At 45.7% G+C, this 20213-nt stretch overlaps 6 protein-coding genes across 6 annotated transcripts; 4 read left to right on the top strand and 2 right to left on the bottom strand.

Moving 5' to 3' along the window:
- Nucleotides 1–1004: 1004 nt before the first annotated feature.
- BGW36DRAFT_425759 (uncharacterized protein) lies at nucleotides 1005–1497 on the bottom strand (the record flags this gene model as incomplete). The annotated part of the gene is made up of 2 exons (XM_046220158.1): nucleotides 1005–1424; nucleotides 1477–1497. The coding sequence occupies 2 exons, from the start codon at nucleotides 1495–1497 to the stop codon at nucleotides 1005–1007; spliced, it is 441 nt and encodes a 146-aa protein (XP_046074665.1).
- Nucleotides 1498–4711: 3214 nt separating this feature from the next.
- BGW36DRAFT_338843 (uncharacterized protein) lies at nucleotides 4712–6242 on the top strand (the record flags this gene model as incomplete). The annotated part of the gene is made up of 2 exons (XM_046213023.1): nucleotides 4712–5295; nucleotides 5365–6242. 2 exons carry the CDS (start codon nucleotides 4712–4714, stop codon nucleotides 5831–5833), a joined length of 1053 nt encoding a protein of 350 aa, XP_046074664.1. The 3' UTR covers nucleotides 5834–6242.
- A 1012-nt stretch (nucleotides 6243–7254) lies between these two features.
- Nucleotides 7255–8283, top strand: BGW36DRAFT_357594 (uncharacterized protein; the record flags this gene model as incomplete). The annotated part of the gene is made up of 1 exon (XM_046213890.1): nucleotides 7255–8283. One exon carries the CDS (start codon nucleotides 7255–7257, stop codon nucleotides 8281–8283), a length of 1029 nt encoding a protein of 342 aa, XP_046074663.1.
- Nucleotides 8284–9380: 1097 nt separating this feature from the next.
- Nucleotides 9381–10306, bottom strand: BGW36DRAFT_460032 (uncharacterized protein; the record flags this gene model as incomplete). Its single annotated transcript, XM_046222078.1, has 1 exon — nucleotides 9381–10306. The coding sequence occupies exon 1, from the start codon at nucleotides 10275–10277 to the stop codon at nucleotides 9381–9383; it is 897 nt and encodes a 298-aa protein (XP_046074662.1). The 5' UTR covers nucleotides 10278–10306.
- A 613-nt stretch (nucleotides 10307–10919) lies between these two features.
- On the top strand, nucleotides 10920–12460 carry BGW36DRAFT_375302 (uncharacterized protein). Its single transcript, XM_046215747.1, has 6 exons — nucleotides 10920–11023; nucleotides 11080–11129; nucleotides 11191–11434; nucleotides 11490–11602; nucleotides 11657–11888; nucleotides 11942–12460. Exons 1-6 carry the CDS (start codon nucleotides 11021–11023, stop codon nucleotides 12206–12208), a joined length of 909 nt encoding a protein of 302 aa, XP_046074661.1. The 5' UTR covers nucleotides 10920–11020; the 3' UTR covers nucleotides 12209–12460.
- Nucleotides 12461–17527: 5067 nt separating this feature from the next.
- BGW36DRAFT_292880 (uncharacterized protein) lies at nucleotides 17528–20036 on the top strand (the record flags this gene model as incomplete). The annotated part of the gene is made up of 4 exons (XM_046210942.1): nucleotides 17528–17776; nucleotides 17834–18839; nucleotides 18892–19343; nucleotides 19398–20036. The coding sequence occupies 4 exons, from the start codon at nucleotides 17528–17530 to the stop codon at nucleotides 20034–20036; spliced, it is 2346 nt and encodes a 781-aa protein (XP_046074660.1).
- Between the last annotated feature and the right edge of the window lie 177 nt (nucleotides 20037–20213).

Genomic DNA, 20213 nt, shown 5'->3' with positions numbered 1-20213 from the left:
CAATGCCAGAGATACTGAGATACCGCCAAATACATCCATGATTTACGCCGGCCCGTTGGCAGCAACCCAATTGTTGGCGAAGGTGCTGAGATCGTAGAACATGCAATTCTGGATTAACCTTGCCGTTAGCCGCGTTTTATAGAAATTAAAATTGGTGGAAAGGGACTAGCATTGAATAACATGTTCATGAGGAAAATCTTATTGTTTTGCCGACGGAAACCGTCTAAACCATAGGATAGAGTAGAGAAGATGCCCACAATAACTCCAAAATTTATGATGCCCTGAGAAAAGCACAGAGGACCACGTTGGCGCCGATTTGCATTGCATGACTGAATAAAAACATGCCTATTCTACAGGTCACACATGAAAGAGACATAAGACAAGGCGAAATTCGGGCTCGCTTTGCCGGCGGATGATTATCAGCCAATTGATCACTAACACAATGATGGAAGACGAAGTCATACTATATCCCGCCATTCCTTTTACCCATCCGTTTGATAACCGGATCACTCAACCACGCAGCAATAGTAGTCCCAAGAACCCCTCTAATAACCGGACCAGGTCCGAGATACCCAACTTAAGCCGGGCCAAATTTCCACGGTGGGCCAGCACAGATACCCGACAGAATAATAGACGACGCAAATATACCAACTGTTCTACAAACCCGATGCAATGACTGCATAACAGCCAGCTGAGTTCAGCAGAGCAAGGAACGGGCCGAACAAGAATTTGATGATGGTATCGGGCGAGTACACCTTTGTAAATTCGGCAAGTTCTTAGACAAATGTTCTCTTTTGGGGGATGTCCAAGGCTTGAGATCTTGTATCCGTGGCTATCAGCCCACTATCTACATTCTTCGGGTTGGATGGGCTAATATGAGTTATTTTCTCATCAGTGACAACATCCGTTTCGTATTGGACGTCTCGAATATACGTCGTTTCAGGACAGAACAAGAACATTGCCGCAAACTGGAGGACAAAGAATACCTGAAAGAGATGGAATAACTAATAGTACACTGTATCAGCATAGACATGACCGTATATGATGGACACAAAACTTGAGGCAGAATCGAGAATAAAGTTGATTATTGCAATGCGTAGCCCCCGCTGATGAACAAAGTACATGTTACCCACGACGGCAATTAGCGGAGACTCAAAAGCACTGGTCGAGAACCCCTGCATGATTCGTGCTGCGAGTAGGTACTCGTAATCCAGTTTCGCCTCGCCTATGGCAGTGCCGATGATGTCGAAGAGTGTTGAAACGAGGAATACTGGCTGTTTGCCATATTTCCGACTGAATGCACAGACAAATGGACAGAACAACCTGCTTGCTAGATGATTATACCCAGAGACGAGGACAACGCCTGTTAGAGATCGATTGAGTGATTTCGCGATTGGTGAATACGATACATTAAGAAGGATACCCTACTCATACATTTAATACTCAAAAAGGTAAGGAAAGGAGAGAGACGCTTACGCTTGTGCCAGCGTTCAACATGCCACCAAATGCTAGAATAGTAATAAACAATTCCTTCTTCCACTAGATTATTTGGGTCGCTGCTGGGCTGCGGGGAGAGTACAATATGTGCATTTCTGCCGGTCTCATGTTTTAAATCCGTTTCTGTGGTATCTCCATTTGACAAGTCGTCATTGAGCAGAACGGTACTCGGGACGCTTGCAAGCTCGTTGTCTAGGCGAAAAATTAGACCTTGCGGCAATAATTAACATGTATCCTACCTTGAGCATGCGGAGACCCATAATAATTCACTTCAAGGCTCAAATTATTAACTGGTCGAGAGTTGGCGAGTGCCGTGCATTGATATGGAGGAAATGCGAAACATTTCGAGTTCCACGCGATTTAAAGCATCTGCATACACATCACCGAAAATAGATCACCTCCCCATGCACCTGGAACGAGTCATGGAGCCTGCCAGCTTTCCCCTTTCCTCCACAAAAGAACGGCTTCTTTTTAAGGTGCTTTTCTGGCCGAATCGTCAGCTGTTAGGGTACTCTGTTTCGGCGTGGGGCAGGCGATCTCTGTGCTACTCCATGCATCTCACCTATTTGGGGCCTGACCTTATCAGTATCAACGCAGTAGAGCTCTCGGACAAGTTTAACTGATTCACTGCTGCCCATCGAGTTGTACCTACAGTCGGCGCTATGGATAACACGTGTAGTCAAATGATCCCTACGGAGGCGATGCAGCTCCATGACATGCACAATACAGGGATAAGCTGATCGCCTATTTGTACATACCTTTCCTAGTAAACCCATCTTAGCAAAAACTCTCTTTCTTTCCTTTTTTCTCATTCTAATTCTCGTGATCGAAAAATCTGAGACGCTGCTAAGGGCTCCTGTACTTTATCAAAGCAGAGAATCGTCATTACACCCAAAATTTCTTCCCACATCCTCCACAGATGGGGCTATCTCAAACAACTTCCGCGCTTGATTACACTTCATTAGTAGGCATTATATCTATAGAAGATTTTTTTTCCATTCCTAAATATTCCAGTCTAGGTTGATTATAGGCTACTAGTTGGCGTGTCACACATCTCTATTAGCTACAAACACAAACAGATATACATATATATGATAGCCAATCGGGTCTCTCCTAGAAAGATGCAGTCACAATGCTTTAGCTTTTTTATCATGTGAATGATAGCAAAGAATCAATGTACTAATCGACAGCCTACAAGACTAGCAAACGACGGTGATATTCCACATGGTACCAGTTTCTATCTGCCATAGCTGGGAAGTTTGTCAAGCCTAAATTAATATTCATTATGATCATACAATAGTAGTTGGCTCATCTATCAAGAAATCTCCAACGCAACATTTTGTTAATAAACCACCGATATTCTTCATTTTCAAGAATAGCTCCAAAACTCCCATATTTCTCTAAATTGCATAGCTAGCCAGGCAGATAGCAGAGCTAAGCTGCTGCCTCTTTCCTACTTAAACTAACAAAGATTCTATAAGTCGCTTGGGGCAACAACATTGAAAATGCTGTCGGCATATGGTTTGCTTGAGGCACTCGATCACGTGTAGTTCAACAGTCTTTGTATTTTATGTCAAGTTTTCTCCCCTCCCTAAGCCGTTGTCAACTCAGTCAGTTATCTAATTTATCCAAATTGAAGGTATTTAATGCCTTTTTATTTCAAATTTACTTGTTTTGTCCAAAGAGGTGAGCTTTAAAGCTCCAGGACGCAACTCCGGCAATGCATTAACATAAAGATGGGACTTACTTGTTGCTGAAATATTTATACCTCCTCGGGTTGTGAATGTTGGAGTTAGTCCTTTTCGAACTAGAAATGTGCACGATCACACACATTGGTCTTTTATGAGGTCATGTATAGTGTATCCCAATAGATCATTACCTACTTAGCCTGGCCGATGATAAACCTGTTTAAGTCTGCCTACTCATGCACTGGAATACAATGCACTTTGTATTTGTGGATAAAACAAGACGTGTCTGGGATAAAATAGCAGGTAAATACCTTGAATTTAAATAAACTAGATAAACTGACGACTAGATGAGAGTTTCGTTGGGGAGGGGAGAAAATTTGATATATCGTCTGCACTACCTGTGACCGGGTGCCTCAGGTAACTCAATATGCTGACACTTAAGAGTAATCTCCCATATGACGGTGCCCCTCATGAACGTGGGGATAGTGCGTTCGAGTGCCCCCGGACATCGTCTCCTTATTACTATCAACCTTATGATATTCTGACGTAGTTGAGGTAGTATGAACTGTAATATTGAAAATATTTCAAATTACATGTCTTGACTGTTTGAAAAATCAAAAATAGGTCAAAAATGTAGAACAAAGCGCTTATTTCGCCAATCAGCGTACTTTTCACCAGCTAATTGTCCCACTGACCTCACTTGCCAACTGTCAAAGAACAGAACAAAGAAAATCTATTTGCCTCAAAATTAGCGTGTAGTTAATCGTGATCACCGCGATTGAGTTCCTCCACCACTGCACCTTTCTTTGTTGCTGGGCGGCGCTTGCAGCGGCTTACCGAATCCGCGTCACGGTTTAAACGGTTTGGGAATGATGAAGCCGGGCAATTGTGTCAAGCAAAAAGGAAGACCAGAGTCTGTAGGGTCGAGAACTAACGCTAAATCTTGATTCTTGTGCAGTTAGGGTTGGGATCCGCTTTGCGTACATGAGCATGATATGAATGCTGTATGGCACTTGCCATTTATTCCTTGCATGTCGACAGTTAATCAACCATCGAGTGACGTGAGTTGTGAGAACTGAGGAAATAGATGCCTCTTTAAAACTACTGAATACATTCTTGCCGCATAATTCATTTTAAATATAAGAGTTTTCGGCTTCGTAAGTGACACTCTTTTACCAGCCCCAAGTTTGGCCCGCCTCGTCCGGAGGAATTGCCAAGACAAACATATGACAAAGAATAAAGAGCCCTCATTCTGGATCGTATCCATCTGTGTAAAGCTCTGGCTCCCTCATAAGACTCGATAGTGTGTCTGGAATCGAGAACGGCCTACAATTACAAGATGGTCAGGTTGTCGCCCACAATCTGGTTTTCAAGTTTTGGAAAACTTGACACATATTTGAACCCATGCTTTTGCCTCAAAATCAATTTGTCAAGTCATGACTGCCGTGGCCTATCGATGGTGATGTTTGGTATTCCCAAAGCTACGGGCTAAAATGGTTCGTCCAGAGATATGGTGCATGACGGGGATGGCGATCCTTACCATTATCTTTTTCTTGCTAAGAGTGCTTGCACGACATCTTAAAAAACAGAGATTCTGGTGGGACGATGCACTTATTGCAGCTGCACTAATCTGCAGACTGAGCATCGGTGGCGTTTACCTGACTATGGTACAAAAAGGCCTGGGGAAACATGCTATCGACGTGCCTCAAGACGACCTGATCGCTGTGAACAAACTCCTTTTGGCAAGTGATTTACTGTATATTTTAACCCTTTTTTTCACCAAGCTCAGTGTACTGTTGATGCAACACCGCATATTTGATGTCGCAACACATTTTCGGCGATGGGTCTTGGGTCTTGGCTTTCTTGTTACTACGTGGTTCATTGCTTTCTTCTTCATTTTGATATTCACTTGCGTACCTGTTCAGAAGAGATGGGACACGGACTTACGTGGTCACTGCGCGAATCGTGTTTCCGGATCAATTGCTAGCTCTGTTACAAATATTGCGAGTGATATCGCTATTATTATTCTACCACTCCCACATATATGGAGATTGCAATTGAGACTGAGCGAGAAGGTTTTGTTGACACTGATTTTCGGATTGGGTCTATTGTAGGTATTAACCTAAACATACACCATGTCACCCATTGAAATCATCTTCTGTATAACTAATTATTAAAGTGTGATATTCACCTCTATCTTCCGTCTCTTTGTCTTTCTCGACCATGAGCTCATTTCGTCTGACATCACGTACAGTCTCGTCTGGGTAATTGCCTGGTCAGACATCGAGACGGGAATGGGGATCATTTGCGCTTGTCTGCCAACACTGCGTCCAGTGTTTCTATGCATTAAAAAGGCTGTGTCGACATCCTCTTTTATTCGCTCCCTACAGAGGAGCGCGCCTAGCAACAGCCATAGCACAGAGAATACGCTCAGCTCTGCAGAGTTTTCTCATGCTCATCCTGCTGGCAGTGACCGCCAGCCCTGTGGTTCTGGTAATATGAAAGCTTCGACTGTTCAGCAACAGAGAAGTAACCATAGACTTTATAGTCTAGACGACGACTTATTCAATCCTTCTGTTGAGCTTTCGTTAGAAGTCATCGATCATAATCCTTTGTTTAAGGACAGTCAGATAGAAAGGGTTGTGTAGTCTTGATTTTCGGCTTTTAGGGGCGTGCGATGTCTGAAATTTTTCTTTGAGGAAGTGGAGGGGGCGGGGTGGCTATGTTGCTTTTCTGTTATATACCAATTTTATTAGGAATTGTGTAATGTTCGCATTCAATTATTGTCCTCATCAGCCATTTCAACATCACATATGGACGCCAAAGACTAGTAAAATTCCTGATTGCTTGTTTCTGCTGCTAGACCAGACGGAGAGATTGGACTATCCCTGCAAGCATAGAACAACAACGTAGGCTGTCAACAGCAAACACAAATCCGCGTGCTTGCGTATGATTACCAACACGGTCGTTTATTGGCTGATCCAAACGTCCTGCCAGTTTCTTCTGTTTGGTTTGGTTAACAAAACCTACCAAGACTTACGAAGCGAATATCGTCAAATTTAATGGAGCACAGAAATAACCCCGCATAGATAATTTGCATGGTGCCCGCTCAAGAATCACACTACGCATATCGCACTGCAGTTGGCATTATTGGATGGAGAACATGATGGAGCCAAGCATCAACCTACAGCTACTTTTAATTGGCCGGGCTTTGCTTCTGTGATACACAAACCGCTGTCGATCGTCCTCGGAGCGACCATCCACACGTCGCGCATTGCCGCCGCATCTCCCAAATCAAAGCTCAAAATACCATACAGTAGGTAGTAGGCAAGTCAGACAGCCCAAAGCAGCTTTTTTTTAGAAACGGAATGTTTTATCTTTCTTCTCAGAAAATACTGGTAGCCGCACAATTTTTATGTCTTTCCCACCGCCCGCGATAAGTTAAACAGCTATACGAATAATTTTTTCTCTACAGTTGTCTCGCTTAGGGGAGCTGGAACCTAGTCTTCATTGATGCTACTGTTTTGACCTAATTCGGTCTGTTGATGTCCAGCAACTAACCAGGAATCCCTGCAGCAACTCAGGGCAGTGCTTGAAATTGCCGGCTTTTCAGCTTAGCCACGTCAACTTGCCGTTTCAACTTTGCGATTTACGAGATAGAAACCGCGGGACGGACAACTGCCTTCTACAATAGATTAGGAAGGTCTTTTTGAAACTGCATTAAATAGGTACTATAAAGATTTAGTATTATGACTTCACCAATAATCTCTTACTGCTCAGTTCGGCATGTACTCCTCTCGAACACCAGGGTCCGGACTCAGCCATTGGGAACGCGTGTAGCCGGCTAGCGGATCCGCTAAATCTCGTCCAACAAGTCATGCGACGTGTGGCGCTATTCGCATTGGGGGCCAGATTGCTGGACAAATAGCGAAAAATGCTCATAAATGGAAGATCTTCGGCAACTAAAAGGATCTGCGCTATATATAACAGTGTACATTGAGCATTGATAAATCACACAAGTTACGGGCTTCTCCCCCTTCCTCAGGTCTAATATACCTACTTCACGGAGATGGCGTGCAAGGCCGTGGTTCTGTTTCTGCTGCAGCTGACAGTGGTCCATGCGTCAATCGCTCAGGAACGGTTCAGTCACTTCTATCCGTCTATGAATTGGGTTCTCTTGCCAGTGTCAACCGAAACATGCAATTCTACGCTCCAAAAGTACCTCTCATCTGGCTTCCAACCGGCTACTGCAAACCTCTGTTACGCTCAAATAAGATGCATTCTATCTAATTTACCGGAGGAGGAGAAAGCGGTTGAGGCTAGTGCTGCTGTTCTCCTCGGCATCATTCCCACATTCCTCGCAAGTCTTGGGCCGACTATTCCAGAAATGTCTCTTCTCGCATCCCGACGGCCTATTCTTGCCATTTTCTTAGCGATCGGGTGTGTCTCAGTTTCGATTACCCGTTTCGCAGAGTATTCCAGCCCACTCCAGGTTTTGGATGCTAAACCTGGAAATTTTGCGACGAAAGAGATACAGAGCCACCGGAGGAAAGTTATAATCAGCTCGTTTCAATACATGCTCGCTTTTGGAGCTTGTGTCAATGTGATTTACTGCTCTTATACAGTCGGCACCTACACCGTCTTGAACTGGAAGTGTCAAAACTCATTCATGCCAATGCTATGGACGCTACTCCCACTGGTGGTGCACGTCATCGCTGCCAGTGCATTTCGAATTTCTCCTGCAGGAAAAAAATTCTCGCAGATTAGCGACTCGAAGATGAAGAAACCTAACAGCGTATGGGGGAGGCTGGTCTATATGTTGAGACAGGAAGCAACACCTTGTGCAGCCCAAGAAATGCCGATGGATTTAAAGGAAGCGGATGGCTTTACAGTCGTTTCTCTGCAGTGGCTTGCAAGTGGAGCAGGATTCGCCCACATACTATTCGGCACCATGGTTCTGTCATCATTATTATTTATTGGCATGCTCGAGGCACTCAGTGTAGCAGCGCAATATATTGGGTCTGTTTTGGTTTGTCGTTTCATTCTCATGTTCGAGTTGGCAGGGATGAGACGATTAAATCCCATGTCAACTATTTGAGCTTCGAGCTGAATACATCAATTGATGATATTTGCCCTGCGGTATGGTTCGTTTGGATTGGAGCGAGACGAATACTAGGAAGGAGGAAATAAGATGATGCAGAAGCGGGGGTGATTCCCAAGTAACATTGGGATTTTCCGGACTGGATCGACCAGTCGGGCATGGATCAAGCACGGTAACTAGTTGAATTACCATAAGATGTGCAGATGATACTTTGGATTCTTTTTCCGGCATCCCGCTTTGGATTAGTTTAAGTACTATTGGAGAATCGAACCGAATGTGCAGTGTGTCTTGGCACCTTTGTGTCGTTGAATGCAGCATACTGATACGGGATAGATTTTTCTGCGATATTGAATACGACGTTTTCCGGCTCATGGAAACCAACAATAAGACGTTTGGATTCACCATCAACGTTTATGACGACCCAAACACCATACCCACTCTGTGGCCAACGACAACCTCATTCCTGGATGAACACCCTGGCTATTTGAATCACGATAACTCGCTCCTCTGGCTGACTGACTCATATATCGCGACCCAAACACAGCAAGACAGCAAACGGCTATAGCACGTGCCATTCTGGAGCAACTTTGAAGTCGGTGATCTCGATTTCTGGAGCCCTGAAGAATATACTTCCTATTTCGAATGGTTAGATAAAACCGGTGGATTCTTTTACGGGCGCTGGAGCGATGCGCCTGTTCATAGCGTCGCGCTCGGCTTGTTTGCTGCTAATGAGCAGATTCATTGGTTCTGAGATATTGGATTATTGGATACTAGCACTCCATCTTCAGTAATTGTCCGGATAGTGACAAATGTCTTGGCTGTCAGAAGGATAAGTTGACACCATTGACATAGTGGTTGAATACCGAGGATTGTCGACCGAGTTGGTTTAGACAAGTCTGTGAAAGCAAACACAAGTCCACTACGATGGATGCTGAAGGAGCAAAAATGTGTCTTCACTTGAAAGACCTTTGAACATATGTTATGCTTATCAGATGAGATTCCTTTGGCTTTTCTTTTGCTTTCATGATACCCACTGTCATGCATATGTATATAAATTTACTGTTTTTGATGAGATACCAATGGAAACTATACAATCAGGATTTGGCAGATGCCTGACTCAACGGGTTCGTTTTCGAGTACATAACGTCAGTCCGGACGGTATATTTGGTACCTCCATAGACTGAATCACCGCCATGTAGGAGGTCATTATGCTGGAATACCAGCACCCGCCCGGTCTTCGGCCACACCCGAACCGCCTGATCATCCTCTTCCCACGAAGGAATGAAACTGGTGGCACCTCCCAGCAACCTCCCTTTTCCTCTTTCCTCCTCCGAGTCGCCCACTTCACCGTCACAACCCCACTTTCTTTCTTCCTTTTCTCTTCTCAATACCTCCTTTAGATCCTGACCACTTTCCCCCTCGCCATTCAGATAAAAATGGACTGTATAGAACGAGACCTCGCCGCGATCCGGTGTGATGTATCTTCCATCCCAATGGGGCCGGAAATATTCACCACCAACATATTTTAAAAACCGTAGCCGCTCATTCAGCCGCGTCAGATAGTAGGTATTCTGCCTACCGGTAAGGCCCGTAACAGCCATCCGGTTTTCAAGGCGCTCCATATCCCATCGACGGAAAAATGGTATTAGGCGCGCCAGTAGCCGGTCAGCGAGCTCGGTCGAGTCAAAGATTATGCGACCGCAATTACGCACGTCAGTAGCCATCGCTTGTTTCCCACCACCGACATTGATCATTGCGCGTTCCCATATTGGCGTCTGTATTTTGTTGTCGGATGAGAGGGCGGCTGATTTCTCGGCTAGCGCGAGGAGTTCGTTGCATTCGGCTTCGGTCATAAAATTGTCGATGACGGCTGCAAAGTTGCGTTTGTATGCTCGGATCCGAGGCGTTGTCGAATTGAAATCGATGATGCTGCTTGTTACATTTGGTGGTGCTTGCGGTGAGAGAAAGTCTGGCCTGATTGTGAGTGACATTTTGAACTAATTTTCTTCTTATTTCCCACTTCACTTTCTTGAATAATAGAAAATATAAGGAAATAATGACTAGATGTAAATCAATAAATAAACAATGGCATTGTGGGGTACCAGGCAGAAAGGTATACTTCCAGTCTGCCTTGTGATGAGAGAGCCTAATCCGTGCGGCTGAATTAAACACGGGCCACATGACGAAGTCATTAACTGGGCACGTTTACAATGCTTCCCATATACAAATCATGAAGCTCTACGTCTTAAAGCTTTGATAATACTGATTAGTAACAGAATTACCAGCGAAAACGCCGGCCATTGAGCGTGGATTGTGATTCCCACCGAGAACTGCATTTTAGTCACGGAGACGACTTGGAAGGTCTTGGCGATGTTCCAGAGAAAATGAAGCTTTATTTGATACTTAGACTAGCTGGAAGGCCGTGAAAATGAGCTAGTCTGCAAATATATTGAGCAAAAGAGTAAATGAGCTTCTAGTTTGAATATTCTTTCGCTCACGCGTCATTTGAATAGCTTCAATTCAGTTTGTTTGGTACACTAGGAAGTGGTCATTGCAAGTATATGCACCGCGGGTTAGCGTCCGCCATATATTAGTTAGATTTCGCCTAGTTGTCAGGCTTGCAACCCCCACTAATTTTCGTTTCCTACGAACTCCAACATTCCATTAAGAGGCCTGTCTGGGAGGATCGTTTAAAGGGTTGCTAGTTGAAGACGGAACAACTTATAGTGGTGATATGGCAAGTGTACCTTACAAATAACCAGGCACTCACCAAGCGCTGACTTTACCCCGCAGCCTCCAGCCCTTCGTCAGCTAGCCCAAGGCGGGGAGAGTCCGAAAATCGAGTGAGCTTCTTGCTCTTGAAGACCGTCTAAACCTCGCACAAGTACTTATACCTCGTTCTAGTATTGTCGCAGTACACGGACTCAACCCGAAAGGCAAGGATGTAAAGCAACACGCTTGGGATACTTGGCGAAAAGGAGACGGTGATAAAGGAAAGATTTGGCTCCAGGAAGACTTGCCGAAAAGTCTCCCGGAGGCTAGAATTTTCCTATATGAGTACGACTCGCGTGTATTCAGCGGTAAACATGGCGAGTTTTGGGAGGCGGGAAACAAGTTCCTCGATTGTCTGCAGGGCAAAAGACGAGGGGTGAGCTGTCATTGAGCATTTGCTAAATGGTAATATGATGGTTGATCCTCATTAGGATCGACTTCGGCCATTGATATTGGTCGGCCATAGTCTTGGGGGATTGCTTATCAAACAAGCCTTAGTCAATGCACACGACAATAGCCATTATGCAGACATCGAAGCCTCTGTGTACGCTGTGAACTAGATGCTCGTCCTTTGTTTCCATATTAACTAGTGACATAGGAAAGGCTTAGTCTTCTTCGGAACCCCCCATGCAGGCGGAAATACCGATTCAGCAAAAAATAAACTCGGATTGACTGCGGCGAATATAGCAAAGAGTCTAGGCTTCCCCGCCAATGATTCCATCATTAAAGTACTCACTCCAGGGTCACTTTTCGGGGACTTCCTCCGAGAATCTTTCCGCCACCAACTCGAAAACTATTGGATTGTTTCGTTTTGGGAAGAAAAAAGCACTGTAAGTCAGCCTCATCACGCTTCCTGGCTGTCAGACTCACCAGAACAACTTAGATTGTAACAAAAGAGTCTGCTACATTCGGCTTACCGGGCCATCGCGAAACAATATTAGGTTTGGAGGCAGATCACAGCAATATGTGCAAATTCAACACCGAAATAGAAGATGACAAAGATCTTTACGATTTCGTGGAAAACAACTTTTACTGGCTATATGAAGAAGCCATGAAGGAAGCAGCTATCGGGACAAGATTTGAAGAGCTGAAACAAACAGAGCCGATCAATCCAGAAAGTGAGTCAAAGCCAGAAATGGAGCTATCGTAGGTCATTTTATCTTCTGATGGACTTTGAAATTTAAATCTATGCTTGGAATTATACTATGTATTTGTTTCTTAGTTAACATTGAAATTAAATGTTTCCTCAAAGCCCAACAGTAGCTGATTAGGCATCCAGGAGATACCCGCAGTCTCTCACAATTCTGTGAGTCCGTTTCAAAAAACGTAGACAATTTGTTCAATATTCTCTCAAATCATGAACCGGACGAATCTCTAGATTGGATTGTGCAGACATCTTCTTATCGCGTATGGAGTGATATATCACCTGGAGGAACCAGACGTCACCCTATTATTTGGTGTCAAACCGAGAGCGCGGACCGAATTTCCACAGCTTTCGGCCATCTCCTACTCCAACAGGATATTTCTATTATTCACGTCTCCGACGAATCCCCCTCTTTGTCGGAATTTCCCGCCCTAGAGAGTATCGGTTGGTCAGTGAGAGCCACTTCAGCATTAGTATATACGCTCCAACAGGTTTACATGTTCAACTTCGCACACGCAACATTCCCTGCATACCTCATCAAAGATGGCATCTTTGATCACGACCCAGGACACCCGAAGCTCCTACGCGTGGAGGTTATAAGAATATTGACATTACTCATGGATATGGATGTGGACAGGAAGTGGGTGATACTCCTGCACAACGTTGATTCATTGCACAATGATGTTAGAACGGAAGTCGGGATGCTTCTCAGAAGACTTCTTGACCCATCCTCAAACTCCAGAGCCGTGAATCTTAGGGTTGTTATATTGGGCGGAGATCCTCAAACTATGCCAATGGTCTCCCGTCACTCTGCAGTGATTGATATTGACACGGAGTATTTGGGTAGGTACCTACCTACTGCAAAGATTGTTGAATCATGCTGATAGATCAAACAGAATGTCTGAATAGTCTCCAATTTAATAACATGAACATCCGGCGAGATCGTATTGTCTCGGCAACAGTTGGTACAAATCATTGGATCTGGAACGACCCGTCCTACCTTGCTTGGAAATCCAAGGCGTCATCTGTCATATGGGTTGCCGGTAAGCCAGGGAGTGGAAAGTCGGTTCTTGCAAAAACGATGCAGGCAAGTTTATTGGGAGATTCTGAGGCTACGAAGTCAATAGTTGCCTCATGGTTCTACAGTGCCAGAGACAATCTTACATTACATAGACAGATGTTCTCAGCGGTATTATATCAAATACTCTCTCAGGCACGCGACCTTTTCGAGAGGGTCCGAAACGCATACAGGTCGCTCTTGACACGACAAACCGAGGAGGAATCCGTTGTCTGGCCCATTCAGAGCTTGAAAGATGCTATGTCAGCCGTCTTCACAACCACGCATACGGAAATGAAGTCGTGCTTGATAGTCGCCGATGGACTGGACGAAGCAAATGCTAACGATCATGGGGATGATTGTTCGCGGGCAGAAGCCCTACAATTTATTCTCGGCCTAACGTTGAAAGCGCTTCCCCTGAGAGTAATTTTCTTGAGTCGCCCATCCGATGATATCAGTAAGACCCTCCAGAGAAAATATCATATATCCATGCACCGAGTCAACCGCCCTGATATAGTCTTCCTTATTGAACAAGGAGTAAAGGACCTATCTCGGATATTAGATGGCTTTGATTCTGATGATGAATACTCCCCAACCAAGACACTATCGAGGTCCCGATCTTCTACCTTTGATTTCGGAAGAACTGATAGTACTCAGCTAGAATATTTTGTCAATGCTGGTTTGGAGAAGAGGGCTGTGCTTTCAGATATTGAAAACCACTTGAGGGTGAATGCTAAAGGAGTTGTGCTTTGGGTTACAACCGTCATTGATATACTGAAAAGGAAATGCAAGGAAGAACAGTTATTTGACGTTAACTCGCTGAAGGCTGAGCTCGAAAACCTGCCACTAGAGCTAACAGACCTCTACTCTCGGGTTGTAGTGAACCTTCTCCAGAGTTTTAAAGGAAACCTGAACACGTTAAAGAAGGCTCGTCGAGCTCTGATGTGGGTTTCTGTATCTTCCAAGTATGAGCTCCAGCTGCAGGACCTACTGGAAATTATCTCCCATGACTTTAGGGCCGATGGAAGTACAGAAAATACAAATGCCTTTGCAGGAATTACGGGTTGGGGGTCATTCAAACGACAAATTGAGAAATTATGTGGCTCGTTCATAGAAATTATCCCTGCCGTGCCACGAACCGAGGAGCGCGAATACTTGGAGCCGACTCGATGGGATATCTTGCAACTTCCACACGAAAGCGTCAGGACATTCCTTCAACAGGATGAAAGCTCACTTGATCTGGGGTTTTCACCTGCCGAGGCTGAAAGTTTGGTTCGCTGGGAGAGAGGAACATACATGAGGCAAATTTTGCCGTACTTGGAGCCTATGCTTCTTTCGCCGTCTCATCAGCTTGCAGATGGATCCCAGAACGACATTTGCAACTATATAGAGAAACGACCGCTTCTATGCTTTATACTGACTACGCTGGGGTTTGAAATGCATCAAATAATGAGCCAACCAGAAGGCAAAAGGCGCATTGCCGACGTCCTCAACACCTGTAACTCTATGCGAGAGACAGTAGTTGACGCAGATGGTCATATGTCATACGACGTAGGAAAATATACCACCCCTTTGGCATGGAGCTTCCCATTCTTAACAGTAGGTTCTCTGCTAAGAGCTTGTGACTTTATCCATTTCTCGGACCCAGATGTCCCGGGAAATAATAACGTCAATTTCCAGGATGGACCGAAATTACTCGAGCGACTATTTTTCATTTCTTGCACCAAAGGACAGCTTAATACCGTAAATGCTCTTTCTGCTTTGCTGGTTTCTCCATCCTCGCTCCTGCTGCTGGCCATCAGTGGAGCTTTGTTAGATGCAGCAGAAGAGGCGGAGGTTGACCTTGAGGAGAACATTGTTAAAGGATTAATGAAGTCATGTCTTGATGGAAGAAGATCTAATTTTCGCCTTGCATTTGGTGTTCGAAAGGAAGAAAGCGGTCCACCGAGTCATTCTGCGCAAGTAGGCGCCGCAATCTCTCAAGTGACTGAGCAGATCTTCGAAGGTGGATCAAGTGGACTCCGGAGTGTGCTTGCTGAGCTTGAATCTAGCTCCCTGCTTTGGCCGGGCTCCTTCAGATGGTACAAATGGCAACAGATTGCACGCAATTCTGAAAATCGCTCCATTCATCGAAGGTCTCCGTTCAGTCGACTGAGTAATCAAAAGAAAAAAAACTCGCGCATCTCTGAAGATAGATGGTTAAAGCCTTCCTCCGCGTAGGAAGGAGTCTTGATCATAATATACCGCCCAGGAGCCATCATTAATTGTCTGACAGTGGTATTGATGCTCTACCTTAATGTTATTTATTTTTCTTCGTCTCTTTGTCTGTCCGCTTCAGTGCTTTCTAAATCAGGCAATAATGAAGCATTTCAATCTTCATTGTCTGACCTCTTTGAGCCGAATCTCTATGAGAGCGAGCTTCTTCGGGTTATATTATCTTTGTTCTTGATACCACAGGTCGTCTTGTTCAAGAATCGAATTTTACTTTTCTGATTCCTGACCTAGAAACGCACGGGCGAGTCAGTTGACTGAAGATCAATAACTGAAGCATCAATCCACTAACCCAGTGATACACGATATGGTCCAAATGTTTGAGTTGACTTTCTCATAAGTCAAGAAGAATTAGTATCATATTTGCAATTTTGTCTTAATCCAGGGAAAATAAGAATTCGTAATGATATCAAAAAGCACAGAGCGAGCACGCGATACTGAGGTTCATCAAGATCCTTTTGAATAGTATTCCACAGCCGGTCATGGCCGTGAGTGTTATGATCCCGCCCCGCCAGTTGCCTATAGATTCCGATTTACAGTCAGAACTTTTCTACCGTCATTGCTGGCAGCACGTACACTGCTACACTCATTGTATTAAACAATATTAATTAAGGTCTGCAATAAGAATAACAATTTCAATTGGCGTTTGTGTGTTGACCCACATGTTGAGGACAGAATGGTCTACCTAATAAGGAGGCAGCTACTGACAATGGACTGGATGCAAGTGGGCTCAGCATTACTCATCAAGTCAGGACCTCACTCAATGTTTGTTTTTCAATCAAGAATCTAGAGTAGTAGTAACCACAGCCCAGGTTGGATTCCATCTGAAAGGCGGTCAAGAAGGTGCAGTGGCGCACTATCTTTTAAGCTCCACCTGTCATCAAGGAGCAGGGCCTAGAACGAAAATTAGCTAGCCTAGGGCCGACTCGATCGAGATTCGAGAGTTGCACAAGGTTTGGAAGGAAGAAGCAAGGGCTGCGAATTATGTTGAATACTCGCCAGTCCTGTGGCGCAGCTAGGGTCTCGCTTCGTCCTCTGTCATTCCCAATATTAACTACTAATTCTCGCCTTCGCAATTCTGTTCTCAACCTCGTTAGTGAAACAGTAGAATAGTGGAATGAGAGGACACCAAGCTTGTGGCGTTCCGTAGTGCACTGCCGTGGCTTTTGATTTGCTCCAACTGCCAGTGGCCGAAGGATTGAAAGGCATTATTGCAAGGGAGAAAAATGTAACAAGGCTAGCGTCAACAAACATGGATGTCAGGAAAGTGGCCGAGGGACAGCCACGCATGACGGTGCAGGGCTAGCTGCATCGGCCACCTGACTATGCATTATTATGCAGAGCTGGACTGAATATAATTATAGTAGTATACAGAAGGAAAGAAGAAGGGTTCGGGGTCGGCAGCCTCAGGCAACCCTCCCGCATGCGAAGGCGCCAAGGCCGAATCAGGCTAAGCGCGCTGTGCGCATCCAACCTTGAACTCGCTCTTTCCGCCTGCTCGCATCGAGGCTGCTCTTCCTCTTCTCATCCTGTCGCTGCGTGCATCTCACACTTGTCCACTCTTTCGCTGCTCTTTTCTTTTCTTCATTGCTCTCGTTTTGCATTTGATCGTCCCTGTTTGGGCCAGGTCGTATCATCCATTCTTTCTCCTTTCTCTTTTCAGGCAGACAGTGTCTCCTTTTCCCCTATTTCTCTTCTCTCTTATCTCTCATTCTTTTATTATTTACCCACCCCCTCCTCCACCGACCAGACAATCCTCGAGCCAACGCATTTCTGTCCGAGAATCCAATATACCAATAATATCCCATTGATCATTCGATTTCTAGAACCGCTCGGAGTAAGCCGACCCCCGCCCTGTCACTTGCCGAGGGGCCAAGCTCCTGGGTTTCACATCACGCCTCAATTGAACCCTGACTGCAACCTCGGACACGCGGCTGTGATACTTTCTGGAACTGGACCTTCTCCATAAGTATATTTAGAAAACAAAAAGATCAACCATGGCGGCCGCTACGCTAGCCTCGCCAAATTCTCCCCCCGACCTGTCCGGCTCCAAATCCTCCAAGTCGTCTTCCTTTCATTCCTCCTCACACGACTCCGGTCAAGACGTGAATTTTGCGGATGTCTCTAATTTCGAAGACATTGGTCTAGCCGATGAACCGGAGCTGGCATATCCGGAAAATATGAACAATAAATACCCATATTCTCGTTCCAGAGCGAGCTCACGAGCCAACAGCAGGCCACGTGCTGTTTCGCGCATGAGTAGCATGACTAGTCTAAACAGCGCAGCTACAACATCAACGCAGACGCCGACACCCAAGCCTACGAGGGACCTCACATCGATGTCATCGAGCCAGAAGAACCCGTTTAGTCCGCCGCAATTGAAGACGCAGGGCATGATGGGAATGAACCAGCGAGGGCTGGATCCAAGAATGTTGAAGAATGGCCGCCGAATGGCGAAAAACTATGCAGCGGCAAATGGCCCGTTGCCCAAAAATCGTCCACATCGATCCCGCTCAGTCTCGCCCTCCACGCCTGTTCCACAACCTGCTGTTCGGTCTCCTTCCCCGTCGACTGCCAGCATGGGTCTCTCGCCTTTATCCGCACATGGCTCTCGTCGCGGCTCCTTGCAGCCTAATCGAAAAACTGTGAAGGAGCTAGAGGCCGAATACAATGATTCAGACGATGATCTGCCAGGCGATACTAGTTTGTGGAACGTGCCATTGTCTCCCCGGCCGCCTCAGGAACGATCGCAATCACGCAGTAACAGCCCGGAACAAACTAGCCCCAAGCCCATTCCCCTATCACATGCGGTCTCGCAGGAGAACTTGACACCAATTCGCTCAAAGTCGCGACCTTCATCCTCTCGACATTCACCTGGCGCGAAGTCGAGGTTACAGGTTACACGTTCAGCCTCAGCCGGTCCAGAGAGGGGCCAAATATCACCGCGGAACCCGCGCACATATTCTTATAACCTGGCCATGGCAGAATTATCTGAAGAGGCAAAAGTATTGACTCAAACCCTTGAATACCACGCTGACGATTCGGAGCGGAGGCGCGAAGAAAGAGTCCAAAACGGCACCGCTTCCGGGCGTACCAGTATTGACTCAAAACGGACTTCGGGTGGCAGCATGGTTGAACTGCCTCCATTGCAGAAATCGAACATTATGATAGATCCGTTGCCTGTAAGCAAGGAGAAAGAGAAAGTATTAAGTCGCACGCGCCCGAGTTGGTTGCCTCCCAAGGATCCTTTGGAGGAAAAGAAGCACTTGAAAGAATATAAAAAGATGATGGCGCAGGCAAAGGAAACAGGTTGGTATATTGAAGTATCTGATGTATTGCAGATGTTAACCAGTTTCTACAGAAAAGAAAAAGGCTGCCAAGGCAGCAGCCGCGGCGTGCGAAAAGGATAGTACCAGGGAGGCGCTTCAGCAGATTTGGGAAGACCATGTCCTGCCTAATTGGGATACAGTTGTTTCAGAGCCTCGAACGCGAGAGCTTTGGTGGCGTGGAGTTAGTCCTCGATGTCGAGGGGCTGTATGGCGACGTGCCATCGGCAATGAGCTTTCTTTAACCGAAGACTCATATCAGAAGGCACTTCAACGAGCTAAAAATCTGCATTCTAAGGATCAAGACACTGGTGAGACTGCTCGGCGGATGCGGGAATGCTTTGCTGCTATCTCTCGGGATGTTTCATCTGCCTTCCCTGACCTTCATCTATTTCAAGAGGGCGGACCGCTACGCGAAACCCTCGTTGATGTTCTGGAAGCCTATGCTATGTATCGCAGTGATGTTGGATACACTTATGGTCTTCATGTAAGCGTCGGTGACTAATAATTAGCTACCCAGGTTCGCTGACCCATCTGCCAGACCATTGCCGCACTTCTTGTTTTGCAACTACCTACCCCTGCTTCCGCGTTCATTGTAATGGCCAATGCTCTTAATCGGTCCCTTCCTCTTGCATTCCTTACTCAGGATCGCGGTGCTATGACTCGTACCTATAGCTTGGCTTCTGCGACACTCCGATACAAATTTCCTAAACTGTTCACCCATCTCTACGAAACCGTCCATCTGTCAGATGACGAACTCTGGGAACCAATGTTTCGCTCATTATTTACCAATGGCCTTGACTTGGAGTGCTTGAGCCGTGTATGGGACTGTTGGGCATTCGAAGGTGATCGTATTATCATTCGAGCGGGCGTCGCCATTTTAGGCTGTCTCCAGACCCAACTCCTTGGCTTCGGTACGTCAGACGAGAAGTCACGCGAAGAACTCAAGCACGTTGTTGGCTGGGGCCCTCACGATATGGGGGCTGTTATTGGTAGCAAGAAAAACAACAAAGACAAAACGCGCCATAGTTCTCCAACCCCAATAATGGGTTACGGTGGCGGTCAGTTCGCCAACGCCGGCGTTGGTCAGCAGCAACATTATTATTGGATTTTGAACTTGTCGAGTGATGAAGACAGTTTCATGAACGAGGTCCGAGAAGCTGGCAAGGTCCAGTCTTGACTTGGTGTTAACAAATAGGACTGTGTCCTTTTACCATTTATACATGCATGAATAAATAACCCAGCACATTCAAATGCTAGTGTTTTGTACAATAGAGTTGGTGGCGCTCTTTCGTTGCGGGTTTGATTTGTTATACAATCTTTTTATATTTCCTGTCATTTGACGTAGCTACTCGTT

This window comes from Talaromyces proteolyticus, assembly GCF_021365285.1.
Source record: "Talaromyces proteolyticus strain PMI_201 chromosome Unknown BGW36scaffold_4, whole genome shotgun sequence".
In the NCBI taxonomy this organism is placed as follows: Eukaryota; Fungi; Ascomycota; class Eurotiomycetes; order Eurotiales; family Trichocomaceae; genus Talaromyces; species Talaromyces proteolyticus.
The sequence above is the reverse complement of the archived record's forward strand: the minus strand, read 5'-3'. Positions and strand labels throughout refer to the sequence as shown.

Coding starts and splice junctions, on each gene's coding strand:
- BGW36DRAFT_375302 (XM_046215747.1), top strand. Junction 11,435..11,489: donor TGCAGGGCAAAAGACGAGGG/GTGAGCTGTCAT, acceptor GATCCTCATTAG/GATCGACTTCGGCCATTGAT. Junction 11,889..11,941: donor TTTGGGAAGAAAAAAGCACT/GTAAGTCAGCCT, acceptor AGAACAACTTAG/ATTGTAACAAAAGAGTCTGC.